This window comes from Pseudonaja textilis, chromosome Z (genome assembly GCF_049901715.1).
Source record: "Pseudonaja textilis isolate UNSWEBS1 chromosome Z, rPseTex1.2, whole genome shotgun sequence".
NCBI classification, from domain to species: Eukaryota; Metazoa; Chordata; class Lepidosauria; order Squamata; family Elapidae; genus Pseudonaja; species Pseudonaja textilis.
Genome location: NC_142008.1, coordinates 90,687,572 through 90,699,711, shown reverse-complemented (window position 1 = coordinate 90,699,711; position 12,140 = coordinate 90,687,572). Strand labels below are relative to the sequence as shown.

Sequence of the window (12,140 nt, the reverse complement as noted above, 5' to 3'; positions counted from 1 at the left end):
GCTTAAAGGGATCTGCAGGATTTTTCTTTTGTCAATAGATGGCAATATTAATCCAGTTTTCACTTTCCACCCTTCCCTCTCCCCCCCACATTTCTTTAAACTTTTATTAACTTTGCCAATTTTCCAAATATTAGCTGTTATTTTCTTTTTTAAATAATAAATTTCAGCATTTTAAATAATGCCTTTTTCATGCCAAATCCTGTCCAATCACCAGTTCCAATTTTATGTTCTTTTTTTGTAAAAGTTTTCTTCTGAGTTGTTTCTGTTTTAATTTTTTTCTTTTCCCAAAAAAGTAAATTCCTTGCGTTTTCCAGTTTTCTCACTTTCCAATCGCAGCTAACACAATTCTTTATGAGAATTCTTTTCTGTTTGTTTTATCGGGGTTACCTTAAAATTTGCAGTATTATCACCCAGTCCGCACACCATTCACTGCTTCTCCGCTCCAGCACAGTCTTAGTTTTCCAGACTGCCTCCCGTTTTTATGGTAGCCATTTTAGGCTATCGCTGCAGCTCATCTTTGGAGGGGGTTTTCCTTACTGGGGAGAGGAGATGCGGCTCCCCTTGACCTGCCAGGCAGTCCCCCTTTCTTCATCACCCCTACAAGATGGTTCCGGTCCTGATTGGGACCCTCCAACGAGGAGAGCTCGGAATAAAGCCGTAGACAATTGCGGACTCTGCTCTGACTGCCAGCCTTGCTTAGCTCAGCCAATGCAGTTGAATCCGTAGTGCATTACAGGTAAAATACGGATCTCAAAAACTGCTAGTTCAGCAAAAATATTATAAAAAATGCACATAAAGTGCATATTATAATCAACCTGTACATTCGAGAAAATTATTTTGCAGTCTTAAATGAATTCATAAAGCTTCATCATTCTAGTCTTATTGTCAGCAAAAGTCCATTAAAAGGTTTACCAGAAATAACAACATCTATTTTAACCTTGATCAAACAAACCAACTTTATATCATTTCCTTTTACTTTTAACAACTCTGGTCTTTAGTCCCTTCAAATAAAGTTGTACAACTTGATTTCTTTTCATTTTTTTTCTCTATGTTTTCTCACAAGTTCAAAATTTTAACAAGCCTTTTGTACAAACAATATAATAAAATTCACCAAATTACTCTCTTGGTTTGTGTTTGTATATCTCTTTTAATTATTAAGACTAGCTCATTTCTTTTATATATCCAGTGTAACATCTTTTTCCCTGTCATTCCTGCAGCATGTCATTTTTTAATCCACTTTCAACTCATTCTTGATCTTGTTAAGTAGAACTTGTTGCTCTTGCATAAGGTTTTTAATACTATCTAGCTCTGTGATGGCGAACCTATGGCACATGTGCTGGAAGTGGCATGCAGAGCCATTTCCCCTGGCACACGAGAGCTCACCTGGAAGAGCCCCACTGCGCATGCATGCGTGCTGCCACCTCCTGACAGCTGATTGTTGAGTATTTGGTGCACGTGTGCGGGAGACACGTGCACATGCGCAGAGATGAGTGATTGCATGTGCAGACACATGGCACATGATGGGGAATCATGCACGCAGGCACAGAGATGCATGGTGCACAGCGGGGGAATTGAACACGCAGGTGCGCGGCAAGGGGATCACATGCGTATGTGCAGACATGCGGCATGCGAAGGTGGGGTGGGGCCAGCACACATTGCCTTCTGGGTGCTGGCACACGAGCGCGCACACGCAATTATCGGCATAGGAGCCAAAACAGGTTTGCCACCACTGATCTAGCTATATTTGAAGACACTATTAAAATTAAATTGTGAGTCCATTGTTCAAACATATCCTTCAGTATGTCCAATTTTAAAATAGTTGTTTAATTCTGTAATTGTAAGTTAAGTTTTAGAGGTTTGGTCCTTTTATTATGGTATTTATTTTCCTCTGGTGTCTAATTTATAAACTATTATGCTTTTTTTGTAAAAACAAATCAAACCAAAGCATTTTTCCACAGGAAGGATTCTTTATAATTAATTCCAAAATCTTATTTTCAAATTTATCTGGACTTTTAATACATTTGTCACTTTCCAAAATAATAGTCTAATTATTCTTTTGCTATTTATTCAAAGAAAAATAATTAAATTCTTAAACTTATGGTTAAAATTTCTTTTGTCAAGGATTGCAGTAAGCTTACCCAGTATAATGAAATGAATTTATCCCAGGGTTGCTAATAGATGCAAATTAGTTAACAAGCAATTTTCAAAAGTGATTAGAAAAGGAAGTATATGAACTTGTCCTTTCAAGGTATTAACTGAGTTTTGCTGAGATGCTTATTCCCTCATTCTGAGACCTCAAAATCTGCCAGAGTCCACTATCTGTTGGTCTTCACAAGAAGCAGCTGACTTGTGAGCAATCTCAAATCCTCTCCTTATATGGAAAATACTATCAAAGACCTGGTCTAGTCACGGCCTCTTCATTCTGTCCTGATTTTCAGTTCTCCTTTGCATGGAGCCATCTTTAGCTTGCTAATTTCTTCCCCAGAACAAATTCCTTTTCTGACAACAATAAAAAACTTTCAATCTGGTACAAATGTAATTCCTGCCTACAGCCAAATACACTGGTTTTTGGGGTTCCAGCAGCTGCAGGATCCTAGGATTAACAATAATAGTAATCTGGATAATGAGCAGAGCAGTACCTGGAGACAGCAGAACAGAAGAGAAAGAAAGAACTGCAAAAAATCCTAAAATAATATAAAGATCTGCAAATAGAAGTAAAATGAAGAAGAAAGTAATAAAATTAACTGGAACACTACTTGAACACCAACAGCATCGACAAAATCATTACCAGCCAATTGCAAAAGATAGTTTTACTTGAAACAGCTTGCATCCTGCGACAATATCTTTAACATCATCAAACAACATCTGCCTAACCCAGTCCTTGGGAAATCCCAAATCCAACTGTACATATCTGGCTAACTGCAAGAATAACTATAGTAATATTAATACTATTAAACATGCATGCAACCCAGCTCTCAAAGAAAGACAGACAGTATTACGTTTCAATTTTCAAATCATTTTTTCACCTTTAGTTCCAAAGTATTGAATAACTGCTGGGTAAGCTAAATGCATAAATCAAATCACATTTTAAATAAATAAAATAATAACTTATTGTTTTAAATGCTTTTTATTTTTATTGTTTTTATAGTTTTTGGAATTGAGTCATTAATTGAGATGGAAATTTAATAAATAACTTTAATTCAGGGGTCTTCAAATCTGGCCACTTTAAGACATATGGACTTCAACTCCCAGAATTCCCCAGCCAGTTTGGAGATCCTTGCACTAATTGAACAGATTAACTTATATATTCAGATCAACATTTAGACTTGATTTTTTTTATTCTTCTTACTTGTTTTTTTACTCTTCTATTCTTATTTTTCCATTAAAAAAACCTGCTTATTTCAGGTCACCTGATGAATCTGAAGTATTATGTTTCTCCTTATGATTTATTTGAAGAAGGCACTGGAGCTCCCATCATTCTGAATGAGAATAATGGTATGTTATTCTTGCATAGTATTGGCCATCATGCACTGATTATCTGAATTGGGCATTCTAGGATGCTGGATTGTCTTAAATCTCTTTGAATATCCTTAATAGCAGTAAGGCAGATTAACACTTAGGTATGCATATTTAATAAAGAATAGCTAAAGTAAAGAATTCAAATAAAAAAACTTGTAGAGGCCTCTTGCAGCCATTATGTGATAATTATTGATAAAATTAATGCATTATGAAACTCAAAGCTTAAATTATGGGTGTCCAATCTTTTGACTTGCCTGGGCACACTGGGTGAAGAGGAATTGTCTTGGGCCACATATACAGTCTATAATACAGTTAATGTATATAAACCATATAGTTTATGATCTTGTGGGGCCACATTGCTAGCTGACCAGGGTTGCACTTGGGCCATGGGAGATGGGTTGGACACACCTGGTCTAAGTGATGGGACTGTGAAATGACTGTGCTACCTGGATCACAGATATATCCTCAACCTGAGAAATAGCCTGAAGTGCTGTGCTTTCTTCATAGAGATAACTTGTTCCAACTCATTTCTGATTTTCAGAATAACTAGAATAACTCTGCTTGCTCATAGTCTAGCAAAGAAAAAACATAAATCTTTAATCACATTTATAAAGTGTACAAAATTTAATAGAACTTCCAGGATTTATAAGTCCATGGTGTTTTGATTGCAGCAACCCAATAACTAACCCAATAACTATATTGTAACCCTTTGCCAATGCAATTTGACAAGAGGACACATCCATATACCTTAAGTTTTCGCAAGTATTTATATGTATGGTATTCAGCTTTGTTCGGGTATTTTCCCACATCATTACAGTTGTGCTTTTAAAGTTGTAGAGACATTTCGGCAGAATCTCATCTGCCTTCATCAGGCTTGTGTATTGTGTTTGTCTGTGAGTCAAGCTTTCACAGCCCTTTCTGTTTTAAATTTGGTGCTAGTCTACTGCTGGCACCCAGATGAAACCTAGCTTCCTAATAAATGATAGCCGTCTATTTACCCGAAGCCAAGCTGCACTAAAAGCCTCCAATACAGGAAACACAATATTGCCAGCCAATCAAGACAAAAAAAGGCTACAAAACAGACAGAAGATATTAGAAACACCAATCAAGCAGAACACAGCAAACTCCAAGACCAATAAACACAGACCAAGACTCCCAACCAATCAGGATGAAGAAAAAACCATTCTGGTACAGCAATAGGCTAGCACCAAATTTAAAACAGAAACAGCTGTAAAGCCTGACTCACGGACAAACACAATACAGAAGCCTGATGATGGCAGATGAGATTCTGCCGAAACGTTGCTACAACTTTAAAAGCATAACTATAATGACGTGGGAAAATACCCAAACAAAGCTGAATAACACACACACACACACACACACACACACACACACACACTGAAATGGGAGGAGCATTGAAATAAAAATAAAAAAGAAGGCAGATATAAAATTGATATTTCATTTAAAATTGTTCACGGAGCAAAAAAGTAGTAAGCAATGAATTATTTTCTAAAGGGATTATTCTGGAGAAATTATTAATGATTAAGTAAAATGTACGTACAAATGAAAAATCATTGTCTTCCAACAAAAAATGTGACATGGAGGATGGAAAAAGAGAATGAAAAATATATAAACAAAGTGAGAAAGGATTAAATTGAAGTGATAGAGAAAATGTTTAGTTATTGGGGAAAAAACATGCAGATACTTAAGAATACATAATTCAAGATGAGAAGGATATGCAAACACAATCACCTTTCACCAAAAGCAGAGGTTGAACCGACAATCATAGAGGCTCCTGTGGGATGCATTGATCTCTTAAACAGTATTACACCTACCAAAATATTTGGGGAACAAAGATTGTGAAAATCTTTCCCCCTTTGCAATGCAAGTTATTGCCTTACCAAACAAATGCATTGAACTTCTGAAATATATCTTTTACACAGAATCCCAGAGAGGACTTTGAATCAGCGATACCTCTTTAAAAGTTAAAAATGATCTTGAATTTCTTCATTCAGTATCAAATACATGATTTATATTGAGATGGAGCCAGGGGTGGGCTGCTACCAGTTTGCCTCAATTTGGGTGAACCCATACTGAACTGGTAGCTAATTTTAAGGCAGTTTCAGTGAAATCCATCCTTGGCTGGCCCTTCCCCTCCCAGGAGTCCCCAAGCAGCCTGATTTGGATCCCAGGTAAGTACAGGGCCCGCACAGAGGCTCAGGGAGGGCGAAAAACAGTCTTACGGAAGAGGGCCTCCAGAGCCCAGGGAGGCTGTTTTTGCCCTCCCAGAGACTCGAGGAAAGCCTCCAGAGCCCAGGGAGGATGAAAATGCACCCCCACCTCTGCCATGGTGTAGGAGCCTGGCTAAGCTATGCCCACCATTGGCCATGCCCACCCAGCAACTCGGCAGAGAACTGGTTGCTAAATTTTTTGAATCCCACCTCTGGATGAAGCACAATACTGGCATTCCAAGAAAGTCTTAGATGAGATAATCTTACATGTTAAATTGCTGCCAGTTAATTTTCAAGTTAATTTGGACAGTTATCAAAGAGTAAATGGCCAAGGCCCAAACATAAATCATTGCCGTTCATTTTGCCAGCATCTCTTGCTACCCATGCCCATATTCCCTTCAAGTAGATTGTTGATTCCGTTACAGATACTAAAGCAAAAGAATGTATATGCTTTAATATATGAGAAACTGTTCTGTGGTTAGAGTCCCTTTCTTAAACTCTGAAAACTGGAAGGAGTGTGTCAGTGACATTTGTTCCTATTTTCAGAGCCTAATAGATATCTTTAAATGACATCGTTGACAGAGTAAGAACCCTAGAAAGGACATAGCTGGAATATTTGGTTTTAAATAAACTCTTGGGTTGTGAGAGCAGGGTTGGAGAATCCCATACAACCTTACAAATTTGCCAAGGATGCTTAAAACTTTGAGAATAAGTAGGAAAAAGGCATTATTTATTAAATGTACATGCTCCTGACTTCCAGTAAAAGAACATATATCAAGAATCTGCCATAGAAAGAAATTGTACTTCCAGTTCATGGGAGAACATAGGATTTAAAGCTTGCCTGCAGTGGGCAGGTCTTAATTTGTATACAGCAGCCTTTGGGATGTTAAAAGTCATTACTCATTCAAGAATGCCCTCCATTATCAAAGAATCACAAATCTGTTTTCTGTATAACAGTGCATTATGTTGATCACAAGTTATGTAGTGTCTAGCATTAAACTGTTTGAAAAATTGTACCTTTTTCTCCTTTCCTTTCAGTTCCTCGTTACCTAGGCATGAATGTATGTGTTACAATTGAGGGAACCTTAACTATGAATAAACTTCCAATTGCCCCTCTGATTATGGGGACTCACCCTGTTGATAACAAAGGGTAAGAAAAAAGCAACACTGAATGCTCATTAATGTTCTATAGGACAAGGTCATTTTGGTCCCTTTTTTGCACATTTCCCATTATATTCTTTTTAATGAATAAAATAGTGAGTTAAGATGCTCTTTCCCTACACATGTAATCAATCATCTCTTCTCTGGTCTTCAGTCACTAAAAACAATCTGATTATCAAATATTTTTTTCTTTTCTTTTTTTCAGGACACCCTCATTCTCCTCAGTTACCAGTGCTAATAGTGTTGATTTTCCAGCTTGCTTCTTTTTGAAATTTCCAAAACCTGTTCCTGTTTCACAGGCTTTCATTCAGAAACTTCAGAACTGCACTGGTAATAACGTTTGATAAATTCTTGCAAGACTTTTGTGGACATCGATGGATTTTTTTCCAGTGGTACCTTCTGTCATTAGATGGCAGCAAAGTAGCTTTTTAAAAATGCATTCTTATTCTTTTTCACAAGACTTTTCCATGAACCTAATTAGAAGCAATCCTAATTTCTGCTGCTGAAATTCTATTTTTTTAAGCCAAGAAAATGTTGTATATTTGTCATTATAAATAATCATGGAAATATATCATAGTCTGGGAAAGGGTAGCATCTCAGAGTAAGGTTGCACAGTTTTGTGGTAATAAATATGCTTCGTCTTTTTCTTTGCTCTCCCCACTCCTTTTCCCCTGCCCTTGCAAGTTACCCATAGCTACTTTCAATACTTTATCCCTTTTTCTTCTTCCTATGCAGACAAAACAAAATTTATATATATTTTAAAATATAAATTTGATTATTCACAACTATTTTAGCTCTCCTGTAGTTATACAAGTACACCTTCAGCCTCCAATTCAAACCAGAGATATTATGCTAAAATACTTAATTAACATGTTGGGAGATGAATGAGGAAAAATTTGATTGGGGAAAGGCACAGGTTTTGATGATTATACCTTTTTATCTCCCAAGAGTGGTATTCTCTCTGTGGACCATGTTAATTTTTAGGTTGGCTTTATTATGTAAGTAATGATCCAATCCTTGACTTCCAATTGCCAAATGGGAATGTATTTGTGTATTAAATATTTGTGGTGTCTGGGAAGATAATTATGGCAATTCCATAATGCAGTCTCCCTCCTTGGAGAAATTGCAGAATTGCACTAAACAATGCAATATTCCCTCAACTGCAATGTAATAACAGCTGTTCTTTAGTTAAATCTCTGGGGCTGATAATATTTTCTTATTATTTCTAGGTATCCCGCTGTTTGACACTCCTCCAACATATGTCCCATTATATGAGCTCATCACACAGTTTGAGCTATCCAAGGAGGAGGAGGAAGATCCTTGTTCATTGCACCACACCATGCGCTTTTATGCTGTAAGTTATCAAGAGAGAGTAACATATGAACTAGGCAAGTTCTAAGTATAGAATTTCTGAAAACCAGAACAATGTTAATACATAGTGCTATAAATATAGTTGTGTTCTATTATGTAATGTCTTTAACTTTAAACTGAGAATTTCCTTATTATTTAACTGATAAATCATATTTTGATTTGAGATTCAAGTACAGTCAATCTACAGGTTACAGTCCTAATTGGGACCATAATTTCCATCACTAAGCAAAGTTAAGGAAAACATCATATAACTATGGCACTTAGCAAAGGCAGCTCTGACAATTCAGCTTGTGATTGTTAGGCTAGGACTATGAAGTTGTTAGGCTAGCTAGGACTTCAAACTGTCTGCCCTTTTGGCCACCTTTCATAGCATTGGGGTGGATGGGTGTACAGCAGCAGAATACAGCAGCCTCTTATCTTGCAGGCTTGCTGGCCAAGGTCACAGATTGGGGGAGTAGGCTGATTGGGGGGGGGGGGGTTGAAATGTAAGCATTTTGCACAGGACAAGAAAACGTGACCACAGGATGCTGCAATAATTTTAAATGTGGATCAGTCACTAAGCACTCAGTTTTGATCACATGACTAGGAATGCTGCAGTGGCCATAACTTTGATGACCTGTTGTAAGTCCATTTTTTCAGTGCAGTCATAATTTTGAATGATGTTAAACAAATGGACATAATCCAGGGACTACCTGTAGGCTAATTTCTTTTCCTATCTTCTCTCTTTTTCTTTTTTCCTTTTATTTTCACCATTCTGTGAATTAATCTTCTTAAGTTATTCTAAATATGCCTATTTAGAAATAGTGTTAGAATAACTTTATTGTCACTTTAAATACACACTAATCAGCATACATTAAAATGAAATTTTGTTCTTTACAGCACTCAAAGGGACACCACCTCCAATATACACTACATAAATATTAATTAATTAATTGATTGATTGATTGATTAATTAATTAATTAATATGCATATACCCACATATATTATCTTACCTTGGAGTAAGCTCCATAGAATTCAGTAGGGTTTCTTCTCATTGATGTATATGGGGCTAATTGTGAATTTCTCTATCATACTGTCCATTTTATGTGAAAGAATAATAATGCCTCCATTTTGGTGGTTCAGAGCATATCTGAAAAATCCTTTTTTTTTTTTAGATAAGAGTTTGTTTTGTGTCTATGGAGATTCTCAGTCATCCAGGTCATGGTTGTCCCAAAGATGCTTTTTCAAAAAGGCAACTGGACTTTCTAGTTTTTCTTTGAAGACGTTTCACTTCTTTGAAGAAGCTTCTTGGATGAGAAGGGAAATGTCTTCAAAGAAAAACCAGAAAGTCCAGTTGTCTCTTTAAAAAGTACCTTTGTGATAGTTTGTTTTGTATTTTATTTGCTTTTTTCTTAATTTACAGAATTATCTATTTTATGTACCTGGGAAGTATCTAGAGAGCATTATATACACTACCCTCTTTGAATGGTAGTTTCAGTTTCATACTATTACAGATGTTACCAATTAGGTTTTCTATTCTAGGGAACAAAGATCAGTAGGTCTGTAACATATTTCTGCATTTTAAAGACCTTCAGTGCTCCAGCAATACAGAGAAAATAGTCTATGCTTTCCAAATGGGAATAGTTACAAGAAAATAGAAATGGTTAAGGACATTTTTTTTCTTCCTTCATCACACTCTTGTTGACATAACATTTTCTTGTTATAATACTATGATATAACATTGACATAATGAAGATAAGAAAACTTATCCTACAATATCTTTTTTTTTAATTCAAGCCATGCATTTTTATGTTGTGTTTCTATAAATTTCCAAGGGATTCTATAAACCATCTTCCACTTTCTGTTTTAGGGGGTTTTATTTGAACGTCCTCTCTTTATCACTTCTGTCAACAGCCATTTCGAAAGCTTGTAACTCTTAGATGTCTTTTAAGATTTAAAAAAAATGTTTGGTTCTTCATTTATAATGTGCCAAATTTTGTTTACAATACTTAGTTGAATCTTATTTTTTAATAAGCCTTTTTCTTGCCAAATAAGTAGTATACAATCTAAATTACAATTAAAAAGTATATCATTTTTTGATGTCACATTATTTACCTGGGATGGAAATTAAAGGGTAATAATTCCTTTATGTCATGGACAAACCTAGAAAAAAACATTTTAACTCTGTTGGATTTAAAGCATTATATATATCATTTTTTTTCCTGGAAGAGTCTGTTAAAATTTAATATATTAGGTATTAATTTTATTTTTAAATGTCTATAAAAAGTAATAAATCAGAATGTTATCCTTGTACTGTATAAGAACATACCATAAGTAAACTCTGTAAGGTTGCCTAAACAAAGTGGTCATATGTGGATTAAAGCAGTCTTTTGCCATCTTTTACGGGTAATTTTAAATTAGAATTTTTGTAATCATCCCCAATAATTGATACTGATTGCTGAGATTGATATGAGTGGAATATTTGCTGAATTTAGAAAGGATGCTTTCACTGTTACTATTTTGACCCATGTTATTAAAAGGACAAAAAGGTTGTTACTATATACATCCCAGGATTTGGTAGTTCACTATTGGAACACATCTCCTTTACTCCAGTAAACACATACAGATATTAGATATTGTAAACAGTATAAATATTTTTAAAAGTATAACTTTCCCCTGGATAAAATCTACCCTATCTGTATTGTCACTAGGAATTGAAACAACTTTGTGGCACATAATCAATAAACATTTGCCTTAAAAGGTGATTCAGTTCACCTTTGTAAAGCTACTCCTTATAAAAGCATTTGCTTTGTAATATTCCCCCCTGCTTTATGTATATATGTTCATGTATTTCAAATTCCAGGCCTTGCCAGGACAACAGCATTGTTATTTCCTCAACAAAGATGCCCCATTGCCAGATGGACGAAGCCTTCAAGGAACACTGCTTAATAAGATTGCTTTCCACCATCCTAGTCGAGTGCCTCTCATTCTCAGTATGATCAGGCATCAGGTGGCCTACAATACACTAATAGGCAGCTGTGTCAAGCGAACTGTTTTAAAAGAAGGTGAGTACTACTGCTTCTTTAAAAAGGAAGCATCCAAAGAGCTTTTAAAAGGCACCTTTGTTACTGGCATTGTCAAGTTACGAACACACACGCACACACACACACACTGATTTAAACATAACTATTATTTTTGTTTAATAAGCCACTTTAAAAAATCATGCCTGCTTATTTTACAGATTGTTCCAGCAAAATAGAAGATGCAAGTATGCTTTACTTCTGCATCTGTCATTCTGCTAGTCAACATACATTTCTAATAAACATGTTGTGATGCTGTTATTATATCCAGTACAGATAGTCCTCAACTTACTTCAGTTTGTTTAGTAACAATTCAAAGGTATAAATAACTACACTGAAGAAAGTGACTTATGACTATTTTTCACACTTACAACTGTTGCAGCATCCCCAGGGTCACTTGATCAAAATTCAGACACAGACACCTGATTCACATTTATGACAGTTGCAATGTCCCAAGGTCATGTGATCACCTTTTGTGCCCTCCTGACAAGCAAAGTCAGTCTGGGGAAGTCAAGTTCATTTAACCGTGTTACTAACAAATGCAGTAATTCACCTAAAACTTCTGTCGAAAGATCATAAAATGGGGGAAAACTCACTTAACTGTTTTGCTTAACAACAGAAATTTTAGTTAACTTGTAGGCATAAGTCAAGGACTACCTGTAATGTATCACCTGTATTTACATGCTACTGCGCATCTTTCGTCTCAAGAATTACAGTAGGTTGTATATCTATCTGAAGGAAAGACAAGTTCCAATATTGGACTTTATTTGGTTGTTTGATTTGATTTGGCAACATGCA

General features: G+C 35.8%; 1 protein-coding gene across 1 annotated transcript in view; it reads left to right on the top strand.

The window, feature by feature from the left end:
* The window catches only part of MED1 (mediator complex subunit 1), a 35,368-nt gene that overhangs the window by 13,586 nt on the left and 9,642 nt on the right, over nt 1-12,140 (top strand). Inside the window, exons 10-14 of the mRNA XM_026717487.2 lie at nt 3,406-3,495; nt 6,789-6,900; nt 7,117-7,241; nt 8,141-8,265; nt 11,126-11,327. Of these exons, the coding sequence (XP_026573272.1) occupies nt 3,406-3,495; nt 6,789-6,900; nt 7,117-7,241; nt 8,141-8,265; nt 11,126-11,327 (654 nt within the window). The remainder of the gene's footprint in view (nt 1-3,405; nt 3,496-6,788; nt 6,901-7,116; nt 7,242-8,140; nt 8,266-11,125; nt 11,328-12,140) is intronic.